We start from the raw sequence: 16,836 nt of genomic DNA, 5'->3' as shown, positions 1-16,836 counted from the left end.
TTTTGTATTGTCATTCGTATCGTGGTTCATATCAGCTCCAGCATTTTTACCCTCCTGATACTTTTTTGAAATCCCTCCCATCGCACCGAAACGTAAGATGTCATAATACCAAGTACTACCCTGCCATATTTTGCATGGCTTCAGCAAAGATGGAAATCAACCAGATTCCAAATTATTGGTAGGATAACTTTTCATTCACGTCGCTTCAGTTTCTAAACCAAGAAAGGGGGTATTTCCAATTTTGATTGATCTTCCAATGAATGACAAGATGGAAGACAGAGAGATATCAGCCACCACTGAAATAGTGGAAAAATCCCGAAAAAAAAAGAAATGAAAAATAACAAGAACCTCTAAATCTCATTTTTCTCGTTCCTCGCCTCCTTGTCTGCTCCGTTCTACATGATCACTTAATTTCCGCCTCCGTCCTTTTTTTTCGTATGTGTGTGTGTGTGTGTATGTTTCGCAGGAAAGAACTGTAGAGTTCCAAAGCCCTCTTTTTTTTTTCACCAATCAAATTGATACATGCAGCTTTCTCTCTCGCGCGCGCGCGCATTTTCTACTCAGCCTTCTGTAACGCCTCAGGTAAAGTCTTGACTTTCTCTCTGAAGAGTTTCTCCGCCCTCTGCCAGACAGGGTGAGATGCACGGTTCTTGATCTCCATCATACAAGGGAGGAGATCGGTGGAGAAGGCATCCGAGGACTCTGCAGGGAGAAGACTGGGGAGGTGGTCGATTGCTGGTTTAAGAGAACGGGTAGGTGTTGATGAGCGGTTAGTGGGGAAGGATATATAGTAGAGTGGTTATGTGAGGAAGGGAGGAGGGAACATACAGATTACGCTGAGGGGTGGGTTGGAGAGAGGGAGCGGAACGGTTGGTTTGTCGAAGGTCTGTTTGCATTAGATTCATGTCTGCATTTTTGTTCTTTGTTCTTGCTTTTTCTTTTTCTTGTGTTCTCCTCTGTGATCTAATTCAGGGGACGGGGTATTGGCTAGCGGGCCTTACAGTATTTATATTATAGATTGGCTAGCAGGGACCATCTGTTAGCTTTGCAAATCGCTAGAACGGGAACAAAAAGGGATATACTTACGATAGGGTTATTGGGGTTTGTTGTATCACAGCTCTATTCAATGTAACAGTTAGGAGCAAGTTATGTAGCCAGCGGACAAGTCGAAAAACGCACCACGTCGCAAACAACAGAGAGCTTTCTGTTGGGGCTCTTTAGGCTCTCCATATCAACAAATGGGGGGATCTTCTCATTCAAATAGATACAGTTCACAAAGCTAAATATTATTAGTATTCAGATGGGAACACTCTGCAGAACGAGGAACTGACATATCAGACTCCACAATTTCCTGGAATGGCCCTCCCTTGGCAGTTTCCGCCATATCCCAGCGGAGGACATCTTCGCATCCTGCTTTAACACAAGCATCAACCGCACCCCTATTCTCACGCCGGTTAGTCACATAGCTTTGCAAATTTGCCATGTTTAAAGAGGAAACAAACCTTCCGCAGCGGCCCAAAGCTCCGATAACAAGAACCCGAGGTTTGTGGCCGGCAATCTTCTCTCCACGAATAACATCCTCCCTAATCTGATTGACCATTTCTTTCTCGTTCAGATAGTATCCCCTGCCATCGGTAAAATGATCTACACTTGGAAGCGGTGTATCAGGATGCTGAAGCTGCCAAGCCCAAGTCTTCAGAGCAAGAGCAGCACCAGCAAAGCCAGCATGGTATCCTATCAGCACATTAGCCTTGCTCTTTTAAATTCTTGGTAGCTGTAATCTACTCACCAAATGCAGCAATTCGTCTCCCGGTATCATCCTGCGATCAATTCGAATATTTCCAGAAAAGAATTAGCTCACGTGTCATAACTCCGCTTTGAATAACCCCTGATGGGATCCAACTTCACTCTCTAACAAGTTGCCGGCAATGTATATATAACTATCTTACCTGCAAAAACTCTAAATCATACAGCACTCCATTTCCACGGCTCCATCTTCCCAATGCCTTCTCCCACCCTCCTTGACCCTTGTAGCAATGTGCAAACGTGACATGGGCATGTCTAAGGGGGAAATCTTTCGTCTCATCCAGCTCCTTGAGACCCAGGATAATATGGTCAAGAGGTGCATCGACCCAGGAACTTCCGGCACTAATGTAGCACCAGCCTTTTCAAACTCTGCATCTGGGAAGATCCGCTTCCGCAGAGCAGAAGTGGGAGAGCGCTCAACATTGACGATGTAGCCTGCGTCTACAAGGAGGCGGGTGGTTTGGGGTGTGAGGGCAGATCTATGAGTATGGTTAGGGAAGCACCGAGGAAACTTTTTTTTTGGGGGGGCCGATTGTTTCCTGATCACATTAGCCTGGCAGGAAGTCGAGAGTACCTACCGATGTTCAAGGATCTTATCCTCCGCACGGAGATGAAGGGTTACTGGAGCCATTGTCATTGCCAGAGGTCTACGGTGGTTGAAGTATATCTAGTATACCTGGAATTGAAATTGGAACAGGAATTGACCTCGGGAATGTTATCTACAACTATTCCCGGCAAAATGGGCTAAATCGGCGGGGGTTTGCTGATGACTCAACTTCGGCAAGTCATGTGATATCCAGGGTCCAGGCCTGGCTCCAACCTCAATGATCGAACTGCATTGAATACACGAAACATCGACAACAATCGAGAGAATTAACAACCAAAGCTACTGATCTTTGTAATCAGGGGTTGAAAAGAAAGATGTCTCTGAACTGTCGATGGATATTATCTGGCAGTCGAAAGGAGTTTGTTTTGCATACCCACATTCCATTCCGACGGTCCCAATGTCATCCGATTAGCCACACCATATCCTACAAAAGCAAGGTGTTCGCATGATATTTCCGCTGAGTCTCAGCTGGCGAAGATATGATAATGATGACGCTTTTCCGTCATTATCTTGACAGCGACTATATTGATGTACTCTACATCGGTGTGGAATTTCTGCATCTTCTGTCTATCTCCAAGAACCGCAAGCGAATGGGTCTTTACGCCTTGCATGAAAATGGACCAATTTGTAGAAGGATCTGGGAAATGGAGCAATATTATTTGACTCCTTCTCTCAGATTTGACTTGTTCGTAATGCCATTCTTCTGCACTAGTGCAAGTTGCTCTCATACTAGAGTGAATTTAATCCAATCGCAGATTTTATTTACAGTGCGGACCCCACACTATGAAGATATCGTTGGAGTCGGTCTTCCGGGATAGTTGTATCCGTATTTAAATTGGTTTCATTAAATGGAGGCATGAGAGTATCGATCGCACTGATATTGAAAATGAAATCTTGGAGGTCAAGATGAGGTCTGCGGAAAAAATCCATGACATTGGTCAGGTATACTTGATATATTTAAGGATAGACTGATATACACTGAAGTTGGACTTAAAAAAAAATCCTTGAAATAAATAATCAACCCGGTATCTAGCAGCGTTCCGCATTCCCTCTTTCTCTCAGCAAGTCCGTCGATGGAGCAAGTGGTAATCTAGCTCTCTTCCTCTCACGCTTCGTTGAGCACGCCGAAAATTCGCTCCTCAATTCTAGAGGCTTCTACTTCAGCCCCGCCCTCCTCCCTTATGATTTTGATAACGTCGCGTATCCGAGGACCATACGAACCGGACCTATCAACTCCCCGCAGCCCGTCGACAACATCCCACATGCGCATGCCAATCATTTGTACGGACCAGCCATTGCGGATACTGTTCTCCTTCTCTTCATCTCCGTCTCCATACAACTTCACGCATTCATCTTTTGTTCGCTCCAAGCTATACTCTGCAAACGTCAAAAGATAAACAGCCGCATCAGATATGTTGTCTGTGCTCGGATGGATGGAGCCTCTGCACTTTTCCACGCCAGGGCCTTCGGCCGTTGTACCAAGGCGGATAATGGTAGCGGGGAAGATATCGCTCTCGGGAATTCTGCGCATCGAGTTCTGGTCATCGGCCCCCGAGATATGGGACCAAGCTCTCCCATATGAAGCCATGAATTGATCGACAAAGGACATCGCTACGAAACTTGGTATTCGCCGGTTTTTTTGCTCGACGAGAATATGGCAGTTTGGTGTCGATGAAGTTCGCCCCACAACCTTCAAGTTTGAGCACAGTTTGTATATGTTCTGGAAAGGGTCCGTTCTTAAGATATCGGAAAAATTCTGGATGAAGCTTGATTCTAAAAACCGGAGGAGATGAGAGGATGAGGATAGAGATGATGATACACCATGGGCAATGGGAAATGGTGAATCCAGTGCTCTACAGGAGACAAGTGCAGATATTTATATTCAACCCTACCACAGCCTTCGCTTCTCTACTATCCGTTCTCCCTTTACACGGCCGCTTCTTTCCAGAAGACACAAAACGCCAAAGTCGACTGAGTGAATAAATGTTCCTCAACCAGTGCTTGCTTCCTGCAACGCTTGATACGAGGGTGGAGGGTGACGGGGAAGTTGAAGGGAAAGTGGCGGAATGGAGAAAATGTGAAAACCATATGGCAGAAGTCCAAATACCGAACTCTCCCGTATAAAATGACAATGATACCCTCTCTATGGCTTAAATGCAGAGCGGCGAATGCTTTGTACTACAACAACAATTGCAAACGAAGAAGCAATGTTGGAAACTCCCATTGACGCACACTGATTACTACGGAGAATCTCGCTAAGAATTATATTCTATCTTAGGAAGTTGAAAGTGTAACATGCTCACGAAGGGACACAGGATCGGCTCACTATCATCAAGAAGTGTACATAGAAGGATGACCTACACACAGATAACGTGCGCTTCCAATCTCAGCCTTCCTCCCAGGCCAGGATCTACAGTTTCACGGCCCGGCCACAGCAATGCTAAATTAAAATAAAAGCAAGAAAAGTTAAAAAAAGAAAACCTTGATGGTGGAGGTGGAAGGTTGGTTCATTGTAAGTATCTAGCGGGCGCAGCACTGCTTGAATAGGTGTGGTCACGTGGCGTTCTAGCGAGCAAAGGGATGCCAACAAACCTCCTCTAACAAAGCCCTGAAGATACCGGCAATTTTCTACCTCCTGTGCCAATAAAAGTCCACCGGGGCGGCAATTGATAAAAAGGATTTTAAACTAGCCTTGGAGGAAATTGGGATATTCTATTCCTGCGTAGATTGGAGTTCCATGGGAAATATTTTCCCCACGTTTTATATCCACCTAAGAAATTTGTATAATGATGAGTTATCGCTCCTCTGTTGTGGGTATATCATATGCCGGACTTCTTTATTGTCATCTAATCACTCTGAGCCAGAAGCCAAGGTCCTGAGATAATTATCAAGTAGTTTGCGATTTGCACAGCCTGGTTTCAACACATAGTTCAACTGCATGGTTTGGTGCTGTCAGCAAAATAGAATACTGATATAGAGCCGTATTTTGCAAGGGAGGGAAATTCCATTTCCACAATTTGGTAGAACCGATTTTCAAAATACCCGACATGTTCGTTTGCTGGACTTAATTTTTCGTTTTTCAGCTTCATCAGCCACCGGTAAGCTCCTCACAAGCAGGAATGGCTGAAAACAATGAATTACGGTGCTCCGTGTTTCAAAGGGATGAAACCCACGCAGATGCCAGCAGAACCGTTGAGCTTTGAAGGGACCTGAGTTGTTCTAAGCCCGGATAGCTGCATGCATTGTTTTTCTTAGTCGGGAGGATGAGAAGTATGATGAAGGTTATGTGTTGCTTCGGGAAACATCCGGATTAGAGAAAAACCCCCAATCAAAAAGGGCAAGGAAAGACCCGGCATCCAAAATGCAGTCCTTTGGTTAAAAGAGTATATACTCGAGCGGCGAGGTGAAAAACGCTTACGGCCAAACCTAGGAATCAGACCCTTCGGGAAATTTCCCTCACTCCCAAGAGCCAGAATCGCCTCCACCAGCGAATTCGATATAAAACTACGATGTGGTAAGGTTCAGATCATTGGAAAGCTTGCTCCTATTATAAACTTACTGGACAGAAATAAGAAATGTTCGATTCCAAGGCCTCCTCACAAAACCCCCATTGGTGCTTTTGACATCCAGTGCCATCCGTCAAACCCAGCCTGGAGCTGAAATATACTCAGTCAATACAGCAAAGCATTCATGCCACATTTCCCCTCAAACGCAAGTTACGCAACCAGCCGACTGCCATACCCGGTACGATCATTGCATGAGGATTTCCTAGCCGTGTATATCCCATTCGAGGCTAGTGATCGCAACGGAAGTTTTGGGATATGGTTTTCGTTCTCCAGCGACCCGGTTGTCCTCCAGCGACATAACACCGCTAACACCCAAGACCAGTTCCAATCCCATGCCCGAGGCAAGGGTGGATTTCTTCATTTTGTTGAGCATGGAAACGGCCATTATTCCAAACACGAGCGTGATATAGATGGTGACGTCAAGATGGCTGACATATTCGATCGCCGCGACAGCACAAGCGAGACCATTGAACGAGCCTTGGACGAAATTTTGAATAGCAGAAAATGATATACAAGGCATTCCCCTGACCTTACATCTCCATACGGATCATCCATCGACCATTCACTCAGTTTCGCCTCGGCTCGAATTTTCTCCTGTCTTGTTTTCTGTTCGTTTTCTTGATATTTTCTCTTGTTTTTGTTAACTGACCATGAGTATTTGTACTGTACCTACCTCGAATCCCAAGGGCATCTCGCTCCCAAAGAAGACGCTGCGTTCACCACCCCAAACAGGATCCTAAAGTACTGAATTAGTTAACACCTTTATAAAAGCTCTGAACTTAACTTCTGGACGGCTCTTTCTGAGCAAACTGACATTCCACCATGCTCAAAGCTGGCTTGTTTAGAATCGTATCTGTCAGAAGCACTTCTAAGATATGCTCTACCTGTTTCCACATGTTCCTGGAAAAAATACAAAGCCGCAAGACCCTTTAAAGTAGTCACATGTTACGCTAGCCATAGTCCTGCATAGATGACGACATATCGCAGCAAAATTGCGGGCCGAGGCTGTATGGTATGGTAATAATTCCGGAGTTTATGGTTGATCCGGCCATAATCTTGGCATTATTCATCAGAAACACCGCAAATTACAGTGTCACCACGTGACTCTTGGCGTTTTCGGCCGAACCGGGTAACGCTCCGCTACCCCATCCATCCCCACACTACTGTCGGCCACCCTCCACTTGTTCCCATTCATTGACCGCTCTTCGAAACTTCTCCTCCTGCCCCTTCTTCGTTCTCCCCGCTCTCAACTCTACGCCCTCACCGGATTGCTACAACCTGCGCCTTTTCATCGCTCGTAGAGTATGTAGCCTAGAGTTGATGAAGCTGAGATAACGACCAGGGAAACCCCAAGCCGCCCTCCCGCGAAGCAGGATTCACCTTCCCCTTCCCCTCGTGCCTCGTGCCTCGTGCCTCCACGCCGCTGCTGACACCAAATGCTGGATAATTTAAACCCATTGACCAGCGATCTTCTTCCTGACCTCTATACATCTGCTGCAACATAGAACTGCGAGCATCTATTGAATCTACCCACTCGGACGCAAATCGATTATCTTCAAGAGACCATTCTCCCTCGGCCACTACCAGTTCTTCCAAATGGCTTCCCAGCAGCAACCTTATGGGGAACGTCACTCCTCTTCACCCAGCTTCCACTACACGACCCATACAGCCCCGACAAATACAACCTCTCAGCAACAAGAGGTGCCCAGAGCCCCCCACCCGGCGTCGCAATACTCTTCACATCCTGCTGGTTGCGGGCAGAACACCACGGCGACATTCCTGCAGGATTTTAATCTCGTCGCAGAGGCCGCGAAGAGGGCGCAGATGGCGATTATCGCGCGGGACCTGGAGGGTATTTCGCTATAGCCAAGGTACTTACAACTATATACATGTGCTGTACAATACATATATCTTGGGCTACTAGGCCTGGCGTTCTTGGACAAGGACATCAAATGCTGGCTGGTGCATTTCAGCGGGATCATAGGGGGCTTTGCATATTGGTACTGGCTTTCTTCTATACACACATATATGTACGATATATGGATATATATAACGCTATTCTTCCTTTTCCTCCTTCTTCCATTGTACGTGTACATTCCTTAATTTAACCTCAAACTGGAGCTGGTCAACCTTCTCGGGCGGGGTCCGGAGTCCTGTAATTTGATTCGTTCCATTGGTTAGTTAAGGAGTTATTTGATTCGCTTAGTCAGTGTCCTTATCGCTTGTTATCAAATTTTGTCGCGTACGGGTCTGAACATAAACTTTGTCGCAACACTATATAATTGACAATATGCCTTTTTTGCAGCTTCTGAACTGATTAACTGCGACACTATTGTCTTTGCAGCTGCATATGGATTCAACTTCGGATAATGGAGCAGACAGCGAATTCGGAAACCTCTTCCAAGAACCGGAGGGATTCTTACCTCCCTCCAAAAAACCAACTTTTGAAGAATATGCCATGCGTTCTGGTCAAACATTAAAATTGCGACTCGTGGGCAATCATCCACTTTGGGTACGGATATTTCGTTTTCTTATAATTAAAATATATATATATATATATATTAAAATTGACCCTTTCCCCCCCAAAACAATATTACTCTCCTCGAAAATCCGTTTACAATCTCCCCCAGCTAACCGATTCCTAATTCATTGAGGGCTTCCTACTCTGGAATGCAGGAAAAACAAGTGCAGATTACCTCGAGGACAGGGCGCGGGAATGGGTGGAGAGGAGAGATGTCCTAGAGCTAGGTGCCGGTGCTGGCCTGCCTAGTCTCGTCTGCGCAATCCTCGGCGCCCGCACTGTCGTCGTGACCGATTACCCGGACCCCGACCTGGTCGAAAACATGCGCATAAATGCACAGGCGTGCGAGCCATTGTTGCCGTTAGGAGGAAACGGCCAGGGTGGTCAACTTCCGTCAAAGTCGTCACTGCCGCCGCTGAGAGTTGAAGGATTTAAATGGGGTGCGGATCCGGAGGTGGTTTTGAAACACCTCCCCCCTGAAAGTGCTGGTCGTGGTGCCGATGGCCGTCGTGGGTTTGATTTGCTGATCCTGGCAGACGTGATATATAACCATCCGCAGCATGGGCAGTTGATTACGAGTGTGAAGCAGACGCTGAAGAGGACGCGGGATGCGGTGGCGTTTGTGGTTTTCACGCCGTATCAGCCATGGTTGTTTGAGAAGATTGTCGCGTTTTTCCCGCGTGCGGAGGAGAGCGGGTTTGTGGTTACGAAGCTGTTTGAGAGATTGGTGGAGAGGGTTATGTTTGAAGAGGATCCGGGGGTAAGTTGTAGGGCGTTTCTTTTTTCCCTCTGGGTAGCCAATATTGAGCGATGCTAATTATTTCATTGTTTTATCATAGGATGAGACGCTTAGACGCACTGTGTTTGGATATGAATTGAGGTGGAAGGAGGAGGAGCTGGGCAAATAACGATTCCAATGATTACTTGAGAATATAATACTAGAAAAGTCGAGAGAAGTCTTATAAAATAGAGAATTATACAATTACAGAGGGGTTTCAAAAATGCAGAAATTCTCTCCCATCAGTGGGTATTCATGCGGAGAGGCCCATAGGTGGCTCTAAGGATTTGCCTTGTCTGGGTATTTGTCTTTTATATCGAACTACTTTAAAATCGTTTCAAGCCATAGCTTCACTATTTTATTCAAATCCCAGCGGTGGATTTGCAATTTCGTATTTTATTTTTGCCCCTCCATCCATGCGCGGACTGTCCACACCAAACTAAAAGTAGGCCCAAGCTCAAAATTATTTACGTCGGCGCAAAACACAAAAAAAAGAAGAGAAGAGAATGAAATAAATAAATGAAATCTCTCCCTGAGAACTTCCATAATTTCCTCACCCTCAATATATGAAAATAAGCAAATGCCTGTAAGCAGACACAGATCTTTTAGATACTACCTTTTCCGCTTTCTAAATCTCTCCTGCAGCTCATCATCCTAACCGGCTATCCATGCTCCGGCCTCTCCTACCGCGCAAACCAACTCTCCACACTCCTCTCTTCCATCCAAGATTCCCTCACCGCTACCATTGCCTCTAAAGGAAGATATAAATTCCACGTTGTCCATTCGCACGATGAGTCCCATCCGCGCACCGTATACGACACTGCGAGATCAGAAAAAGAGGCTCGAGCAGTGGTGTACGGGCGGGTGAAGAGGGCGCTTGGAAAGGATACGTTTGTGATCGTGGACGGAATGAATTACATTAAGGGATGGAGGTATCAGTTGTGGTGCGAGAGTAAGGCGGCGGAGACGGCTTGTTGTGTGGTACGTCTTAAAGCTTCACTACGTTTTCCGTATAGGAGCATGGTTACCTGAATTGGGGCGCCATGAAGAAAGAGCACGGCTCATCAGTGATTGACATGATGATACCTTCACAAATCTTGTGGTCACCTACTGATGATGACATTGTTTGCTATGCGCGGAAATTCAGGTTCACGTTGGGACACCTATTGACCGATGCATTGTAAATAATGAATCTCGGATACGGAAGCGGGAAATGAAGAAGGGGGGAGAGGACTTGGGAGAGAGAGACGGAGCCGGAGCAAACCAGGAACCTGAGGCGGAAGTCGATAGGCACTCTCACTCAATAAGTGATGATGAGGAGCCATACCCCCCCGAACTCCTTCAAAACCTCATATTCCGCTATGAAGAACCTACAACTCACAGCCGCTGGGACAAGCCACTCTTCACCGTTCCGTGGAGTGACCCTGCTCCTCCGGTTGAGGATATCTGGACAGCCTTAACAGGTATATCCGTATCTAAAGAAAAATCCGCAACAGATCCACCCCTTTCCACCGCATCGAACCCCATTTCGCCGCCCTCCACAAACACACCTTCCATCAGCGCAACGGGAACCAACGCCCGTACATCCCTTCCCCGTCCCAAAATCGTCCCGCACCAAGCCACAATTCAACCCGCGACAACAGACCCCAGCGCTCTCCATGCACTCGAAAAGTGCACCGCAGGAATAATAAATGCACTCCGAAAATTCTCCCTCGAACACCCCTCCGCTTCTGCAGCCACAGCCACGACTGCTGCCGAGACCGCTAAACTCTCTCTTGGACCTGGGATATCTATATCAGTCCCTGGCGCTGAGACCCCCGTGTTCATACCCGCCGCCGCCCTTGCGTCCACGCCCACGGATGAATTGGCTGGTGCGGGAGGCATTCTTTCGCTCCCGCGCCTACAGAGGTTGCGGAGACAGTGGGTTGGGATGAACCGGGCGTATCTAGGCCAGGGCCACGCGAGGGGTCAGAAGGGATTGGGGACTGAGCAGGCGGGGGATGCCTTTGTGAGGTTTCTAAATGCGGAATTTGAGGGGATGGAGGAGTGAGATGTCTTATTTTTTTTTGTGCTGGGCAATTTTTGGTTTACTATTTTTTTGGAGGGGGAAGGAGGATGACGGGTTGAGGAAACGAAATAGATATTGAATGAGTTCACGAATTGGTAACGGAATTACGACGGGTGATACCCATTTTACTGGAGAGAAATTTGTGCAAGATAGAGGATGCGGATACTTCGAGGTCAAACTATTGCATGCAATCTGTCCTTCCGATCAGAAGCTGGCAACATGGGTGACTTACAGAGACTCTCAGGGCACAATTAGACCCTTCTCAATACACAATGGGCAGTTAGCTTTTCCATGGCCTTGTCAGCTGGCTAGCTTTAGTCAGGCAAGAGAGATATAAAGCGACGAAGTAGATAAAGAAAATAATTGGAAGGGAAAGTGGATACTCGAATAATCAGAATGCCTCCCGCTCACGACATAAAGTATGAGAAACTGAGATGAAGCATAGTAGACACACATGAACTAGCAGCACAAATGTTAAATATGTGTGTGAGAGAGAAAAGAACACCGATCAGGTCAACACTTCTCCTATTTTCTTTGAAAAAGCAAGAGGGATATAAAGGGAATAACACACACAAAAGGTTAAGCTATGTATCTGTCTTGGTTTTCTGTTCTGCGCAGTAAAATCAAGGCGTGACAGGTCATTAACAAGTCATTCGTCATAGTCATCAAAGTCAATACAAGAAAAGCAGCTGGAGAGGAAATGAAAAAAAGTAAATAGAAGCAACACAACGAAGAAAAAAGAAACAAACATCTTAGCACGAGTCCTCCAATGTCATGTGCACATTCCATAAAGTTGTTGTTGGGCCAGTTTGAATGGCGCTCCCAAAGTTCTAAAATATTCCCAACATGCAAGAAATAACAAGAGAAATCAAATCAAATAATCAGTACAGCCGGATCCATCTTCCATGCGTCCAAAACAGGTCCCGATGCCCTAGGGACTGTGGTATAGATATATGTATAACAAAACAAAAGTGGCATAAAACAAATATCAAGAATAACAACAGATAAACGAAGAGTAAGTGCAAGAGAAAAACAAGCAGGTAAAATGAACACGATAAGAAGCAGAATGCAAAATTCGAAGATATGTACCCAACTAGAGCTGCTCCAAGGTGAGTTGGGGGGAGGAAAATTGTTCCAATTTCCAAAGAACATGTCCATGGGCTGTTTGGTGGCAATCTATCGTCTGAGCAATTGGCCCATCCATTTAGGTTAACAAAAAGATAAATCCATGCAAAAAAAAGGTTTTGTGGAATTCCCATATCTCGCAGGCATGTCTATGCTGTCGTGGAAAATAAACCCACACAAAATGGCGAAGAATCTTGAAACTCATACCAAGGGGCGTCAAAAGTGGAAGCGAGTACCCCCCAAAAAATCAACATTTACAAGTGCGAATTCCAAAATCCGCATTGGTTAAAAAAGGTTGCCCTGGGTCAACTGGGAAGCCCATCGATTTTAATGGCCTCCAGTCATCGAGAATACCCTGGGGATCGCTCATTTGCAGCCTGGCTAGCCCGAATGCAACGGTAATTCAGGGCAAGCGTATGGAGTTCCTGCAAACTAGCATTGGCCTTGTCATGCAGACCAGGATCCTGTGGGTTGATGTTGTTCAAATCTTCTTGAAGACGCGCAAGGCAGTTATAGTAGTTCCGCTCAGCATTTTGGAGTTGTTGTCCTTGCTGAGCCTGCGTTTGGGCAGCCTTGGTTAGACTAGATGATTGTGTTGGAGATGATCGGACTCTTTTCATAGTTGTTGCTTTGGCTCCCTTTCTCCTACGGACTGTAGAATCCTTCTTCTTTGGTTGCTGGCCGTCAACTGGTGACTGTTCAGGAGAGCTAACTCTCTCCGACGAAGAGTAATCATGGACTCGTTTCATATGGTCATGAAGATTCCACCGGCGGGGGAATCCATTTCCCGGGACGGACCGTTCGCAGGTGGAGAAATGGCAGAGATGGGGATTCTCTCCATGGCCATGCATTCCATGTGCTTCTCGTTCATGGCGGAAGAGGCAAGCATTGGAAGAAAAATGAGCATCCACGCACTGGCTGACCTTGCAGCGGTATGGCTTCAAATGCGAATCAAGATATTTACTGCGAGGTATCCGTTAGTCGGGAATACATGTTTGCTGGAAAGCGAAGGGCACTTACTGGTAACCGCATTTTTGTGTGGTTGGTGGGTGAGAACAAGGCTTCTCGTCGTTCTCAAAGGGGCAATGGTATTTCCCATCGGCCTGTGTTGGTAGGGAATAATAGTCATGGTCTCTAGGGTTCCTTGTCTCCTGGGCATCCTTAAAGCTCGGATTTTGTCCAATAGAATGGGAATATATCTTTTGGTCCTCTTTTCGTTTCTGAGGTTCAGCAGCCGATAGCAGTGGTCGTTGGGTGTGCTTCGAAGGCCTAACGGTTCTAACCCGCGTGATAAATTAGCATCAAAGAGTCGACAACATGAGAAGTAGGTAAGCTTATAAAAGGAGATTGTTCGTCATTTTACCTGTTGAAATCCTGTTCTTGTGTAGTAAAACGACAAAGTGGATCACGGACGTTGAAACGTTGGGGGGAAACGGAGGTTGGGATGTCGGTAAACATAGGATCATCGTGCCCAGAAAATGGAGCGTAGCTGTCTTGTGAACATGACGAGGATACAGAGGCATCGCTGCTTCCCTCAGTCAGGGGCGGGGTGATCGGACCATGGTGGAAAATATCAGGCACTTGGTTCGCGCCACCTAGGGAAAATCCATCGGTATCCATTGACATATGGTCGTATGAGTGAGCATCACCAAACATTTCAGATCTTGCAATATCCTGGGATTCAAGTCGCATTTGCTTTGTGTCCTCTAGGTCGCAGCCATGGGAGTCATTTGGCTGAGAGCTGGCATTATCAAAAGTGAAACAAAAGACGGAAGATAAGCTGGGCTGGTATCCTTGGGAACTACTGAATGCCAGGTGAGGACTGTTTCCTGAATCTGTCGCATCAGACAAATCATGGACATCAGACAATGAGGAATAGCTCGTAGGGTGGTCCAAAGAACTGATATGCCCTGATATCACTGGATGAGAATAAGAAGTAAATGTAAACTCCTGGGAATTGGTGATATCTGGTTCCGTTACTGGCATCGAGCCTGTTTCAAACGATTCATCTGTAGCATCGCTTGTAGTACTGGAATTTGAGCTCAGGTATGGCCATTGGCTGTTATCTGGTAGACTGCTAGAACCGCATAAAGGAGAGAAAGAAAATGCATCCTGAGAATGGAATTCCTCATCATGGGCCATGGCAGAAGATGGTTGAGAGCAATCCTGTCCAGTGGAAAGTTTGGGTACATATGGCGCCTTTATTTTATAAGATCTTTTTGTTATCGTAACCCTTGGAGGGCTGGTAATTGTTTTGGTGGACATGGCTGTACCCTCCCAAAGAACTAATACACATAGGAGTTAGTATTACGTCAATTTGAAGCACAACAGCCTATAACTCCATATAGAACTCGTAAAGAAACATCAAAGCGTGAAAGAAAAAGCGATGATCCTGGATCCAAGAACTCTGAGGGAAAAGCCTATGACGGCGTTAGCTTGTGAACCATGATAATTTTGAGTTATGAACACCCACCAGACATCTGCTGCAATCATTCGTTGCCAGGTCCATGGGCGTGATCCAGGTGATAAAAGTTGAAGTGTAGTCCATTTCGGGTCGACGCACGAGCATTTCTATTGAACGATCCGTTGGTCGCGACTAGATCAATCCGGAATGGAAATATGCCATCTGAAGGAAGGAAAAGAAAAGAAAAGAAAAAACATCATTATAAAATATCCTCGGGAATACCAGGCAGGAGGAGCCTAATGGACAATTTTCTAGGACTGGTTCCGAAGTTGATCGTAGCATTCTCACTGCAAGTAATATCCGGCATCCATGGCTTGACAATTCTGATAAAGCATTTATGGGTAACAGCTGTGGTACATTATCTGCTCTTCATCCAGGCGCAAGCATAACCGCGAGCAACGGTGAGCTGCGAAACAAGTACTCCCTATATTATGGAAAATCCCAGGAATGAAATGGCCAATATCATATTGAAGGACCAGAAGACAAAGAGACTGTATTGGATAAAGCGGACAGTATCAAGTTGGCGTTCCCAGGTCGGATAACTTTACCTACTGAAGGCTGGATCTTCGGTTCAAGAACAGAGCATTTCACTGGTGTCCCCACCAACCACACCAGGTACTAACAACTGCATTATATTTACCGGCATGCCGACAGCTGCAGATGCTGTGCATTCAAAACCCGAGGGCCATCATCAAGGCTAAGATTCATCAAGACTGCTGACGAAACACACAACATTATGCACCGAAAGGTGTGAGCCGACATGCACCCCTCCGCGATGGCTATCGCCGGGGTACATGAAGGTATGGGCCCTCAGAATAGGCACCCAATGATGTATCCAGTGAAATCTCCGAGAAATGGCATCAAGGCTGCTGAAGGTAAATCCTAAGGCTTCTCCTAGTCCGCATGGCTATGGCGCTCAAGACGAAATGACAAAAAAAAAAAGAAAAACATGACTTTGGAGGGTACATGACCAGAGGAATCAAGGAAAAAGGAGGGGAAAGGAAATATAAAGGGGACTACCTGATGAGTTCCAAGCGAGGTTTGCTGATGTTGCTGTTCTGGAGTGAATTGAATAACTGTATCCTCGACGGGTCGACAAGCTAGATCAAGTTTAAACAAAAATAAAAAAAAGTCCTTGTCCTAGATGTGGATTTAATTCCCGGGAATGTAGCCAGATATGTTTTTTTCGAACAATGGTTATCCAAGTTGCAGGAGAAAGAAAATGACAAAAAAAAGCACTATCTTGAGTTTGCACCGAGGTGTTGTTGACCAGCAGAGTAGCAATGATTCTGGGGCAAAGAGCGTTAAAATGGGGCATCAAGGGATCAGCCGGTCCAGTAGACAAGATCAGAAGCAGACTGAGAGCAAACAGATCAATAGAGATAAAGGGAGTTTGAATAGCACGAGAGTAGTGATGCCAGTTGTGAGTTCAGGAAAATAATACAGAAGCAAGCCAGAAAACCCAAGAGAATGGGATTTGCCCTGGCTTTAACACGTTTGCTGGGTTGGTTTGGCCAGCTCAGCAGCAGCAGCATCCTGGCGGCCTGTGTGGGAGCAGTAGCAAAACCGACGCGGGGCAACTCGCAGCCAGCACAGCACCATGCATGATATCTCACCAAGTGTGCCCCGTGGCGGAGGGTGGTATAGGCACGACTGGCTGTCGTTTGCTGCGCAGTTTCGCAGCGGCTGCACAGGCAGCGGTTCCGGTGCAGGACGATGGCAGGCATAGGCTGTGGTCATCCCACTCCAACTGACGTGGCATTCGATGCGCCGCCCCGACTGTTGTTTCCGTCACCAATCTCACCACCGGTCACCACCCGCTGGGTGGGGTCGTATCTTGGAAGAAGCCTGGCGGTGTGCGAGACGTCATTTCGCAGCCATTCGATTCGACCTGAGATGTC

The 16,836-nt window shown here is 46.4% G+C and overlaps 8 protein-coding genes across 8 annotated transcripts; 4 read left to right on the top strand and 4 right to left on the bottom strand.

Moving 5' to 3' along the window:
- Positions 1-177: 177 nt before the first annotated feature.
- HCBG_05238 (saccharopine dehydrogenase) lies at positions 178-2,437 on the bottom strand (the record flags this gene model as incomplete). Its single annotated transcript, XM_045432287.1, has 10 exons — positions 178-735; positions 829-886; positions 1,087-1,119; positions 1,180-1,279; positions 1,332-1,439; positions 1,503-1,734; positions 1,790-1,820; positions 1,950-2,148; positions 2,175-2,285; positions 2,385-2,437. The coding sequence occupies 10 exons, from the start codon at positions 2,435-2,437 to the stop codon at positions 557-559; spliced, it is 1,104 nt and encodes a 367-aa protein (XP_045287499.1).
- An 893-nt stretch (positions 2,438-3,330) lies between these two features.
- Positions 3,331-4,144, bottom strand: HCBG_05237 (uncharacterized protein; the record flags this gene model as incomplete). Its single annotated transcript, XM_045432286.1, has 1 exon — positions 3,331-4,144. The coding sequence occupies one exon, from the start codon at positions 4,020-4,022 to the stop codon at positions 3,519-3,521; it is 504 nt and encodes a 167-aa protein (XP_045287498.1).
- A 1,959-nt stretch (positions 4,145-6,103) lies between these two features.
- HCBG_05236 (uncharacterized protein) lies at positions 6,104-6,487 on the top strand (the record flags this gene model as incomplete). The annotated part of the gene is made up of 1 exon (XM_045432285.1): positions 6,104-6,487. The coding sequence occupies one exon, from the start codon at positions 6,104-6,106 to the stop codon at positions 6,485-6,487; it is 384 nt and encodes a 127-aa protein (XP_045287497.1).
- An 803-nt stretch (positions 6,488-7,290) lies between these two features.
- HCBG_05235 (uncharacterized protein) lies at positions 7,291-7,966 on the bottom strand (the record flags this gene model as incomplete). Its single annotated transcript, XM_045432284.1, has 1 exon — positions 7,291-7,966. One exon carries the CDS (start codon positions 7,480-7,482, stop codon positions 7,291-7,293), a length of 192 nt encoding a protein of 63 aa, XP_045287496.1.
- Positions 7,967-8,329: 363 nt separating this feature from the next.
- On the top strand, positions 8,330-9,408 carry HCBG_05234 (uncharacterized protein; the record flags this gene model as incomplete). The annotated part of the gene is made up of 3 exons (XM_045432283.1): positions 8,330-8,491; positions 8,634-9,260; positions 9,340-9,408. The coding sequence occupies 3 exons, from the start codon at positions 8,330-8,332 to the stop codon at positions 9,406-9,408; spliced, it is 858 nt and encodes a 285-aa protein (XP_045287495.1).
- Positions 9,409-9,858: 450 nt separating this feature from the next.
- On the top strand, positions 9,859-11,762 carry HCBG_05233 (toxin-insensitive protein; the record flags this gene model as incomplete). Its single annotated transcript, XM_045432282.1, has 4 exons — positions 9,859-9,864; positions 9,924-10,259; positions 10,295-10,402; positions 10,426-11,762. The coding sequence occupies 4 exons, from the start codon at positions 9,859-9,861 to the stop codon at positions 11,326-11,328; spliced, it is 1,353 nt and encodes a 450-aa protein (XP_045287494.1).
- Positions 11,763-12,812: 1,050 nt separating this feature from the next.
- HCBG_05232 (uncharacterized protein) lies at positions 12,813-14,736 on the bottom strand (the record flags this gene model as incomplete). Its single annotated transcript, XM_045432281.1, has 3 exons — positions 12,813-13,434; positions 13,492-13,740; positions 13,835-14,736. The coding sequence occupies 3 exons, from the start codon at positions 14,734-14,736 to the stop codon at positions 12,813-12,815; spliced, it is 1,773 nt and encodes a 590-aa protein (XP_045287493.1).
- A 1,421-nt stretch (positions 14,737-16,157) lies between these two features.
- Positions 16,158-16,689, top strand: HCBG_05231 (uncharacterized protein; the record flags this gene model as incomplete). Its single annotated transcript, XM_045432280.1, has 2 exons — positions 16,158-16,358; positions 16,393-16,689. 2 exons carry the CDS (start codon positions 16,158-16,160, stop codon positions 16,687-16,689), a joined length of 498 nt encoding a protein of 165 aa, XP_045287492.1.
- Positions 16,690-16,836: the final 147 nt, after the last annotated feature.

Source organism: Histoplasma capsulatum (genome assembly GCF_000150115.1).
Source record: "Histoplasma capsulatum G186AR genomic scaffold supercont2.6, whole genome shotgun sequence".
Lineage (NCBI taxonomy): Eukaryota > Fungi > Ascomycota > Eurotiomycetes > Onygenales > Ajellomycetaceae > Histoplasma > Histoplasma capsulatum.
The sequence above is the reverse complement of the archived record's forward strand: the minus strand, read 5'-3'. Positions and strand labels throughout refer to the sequence as shown.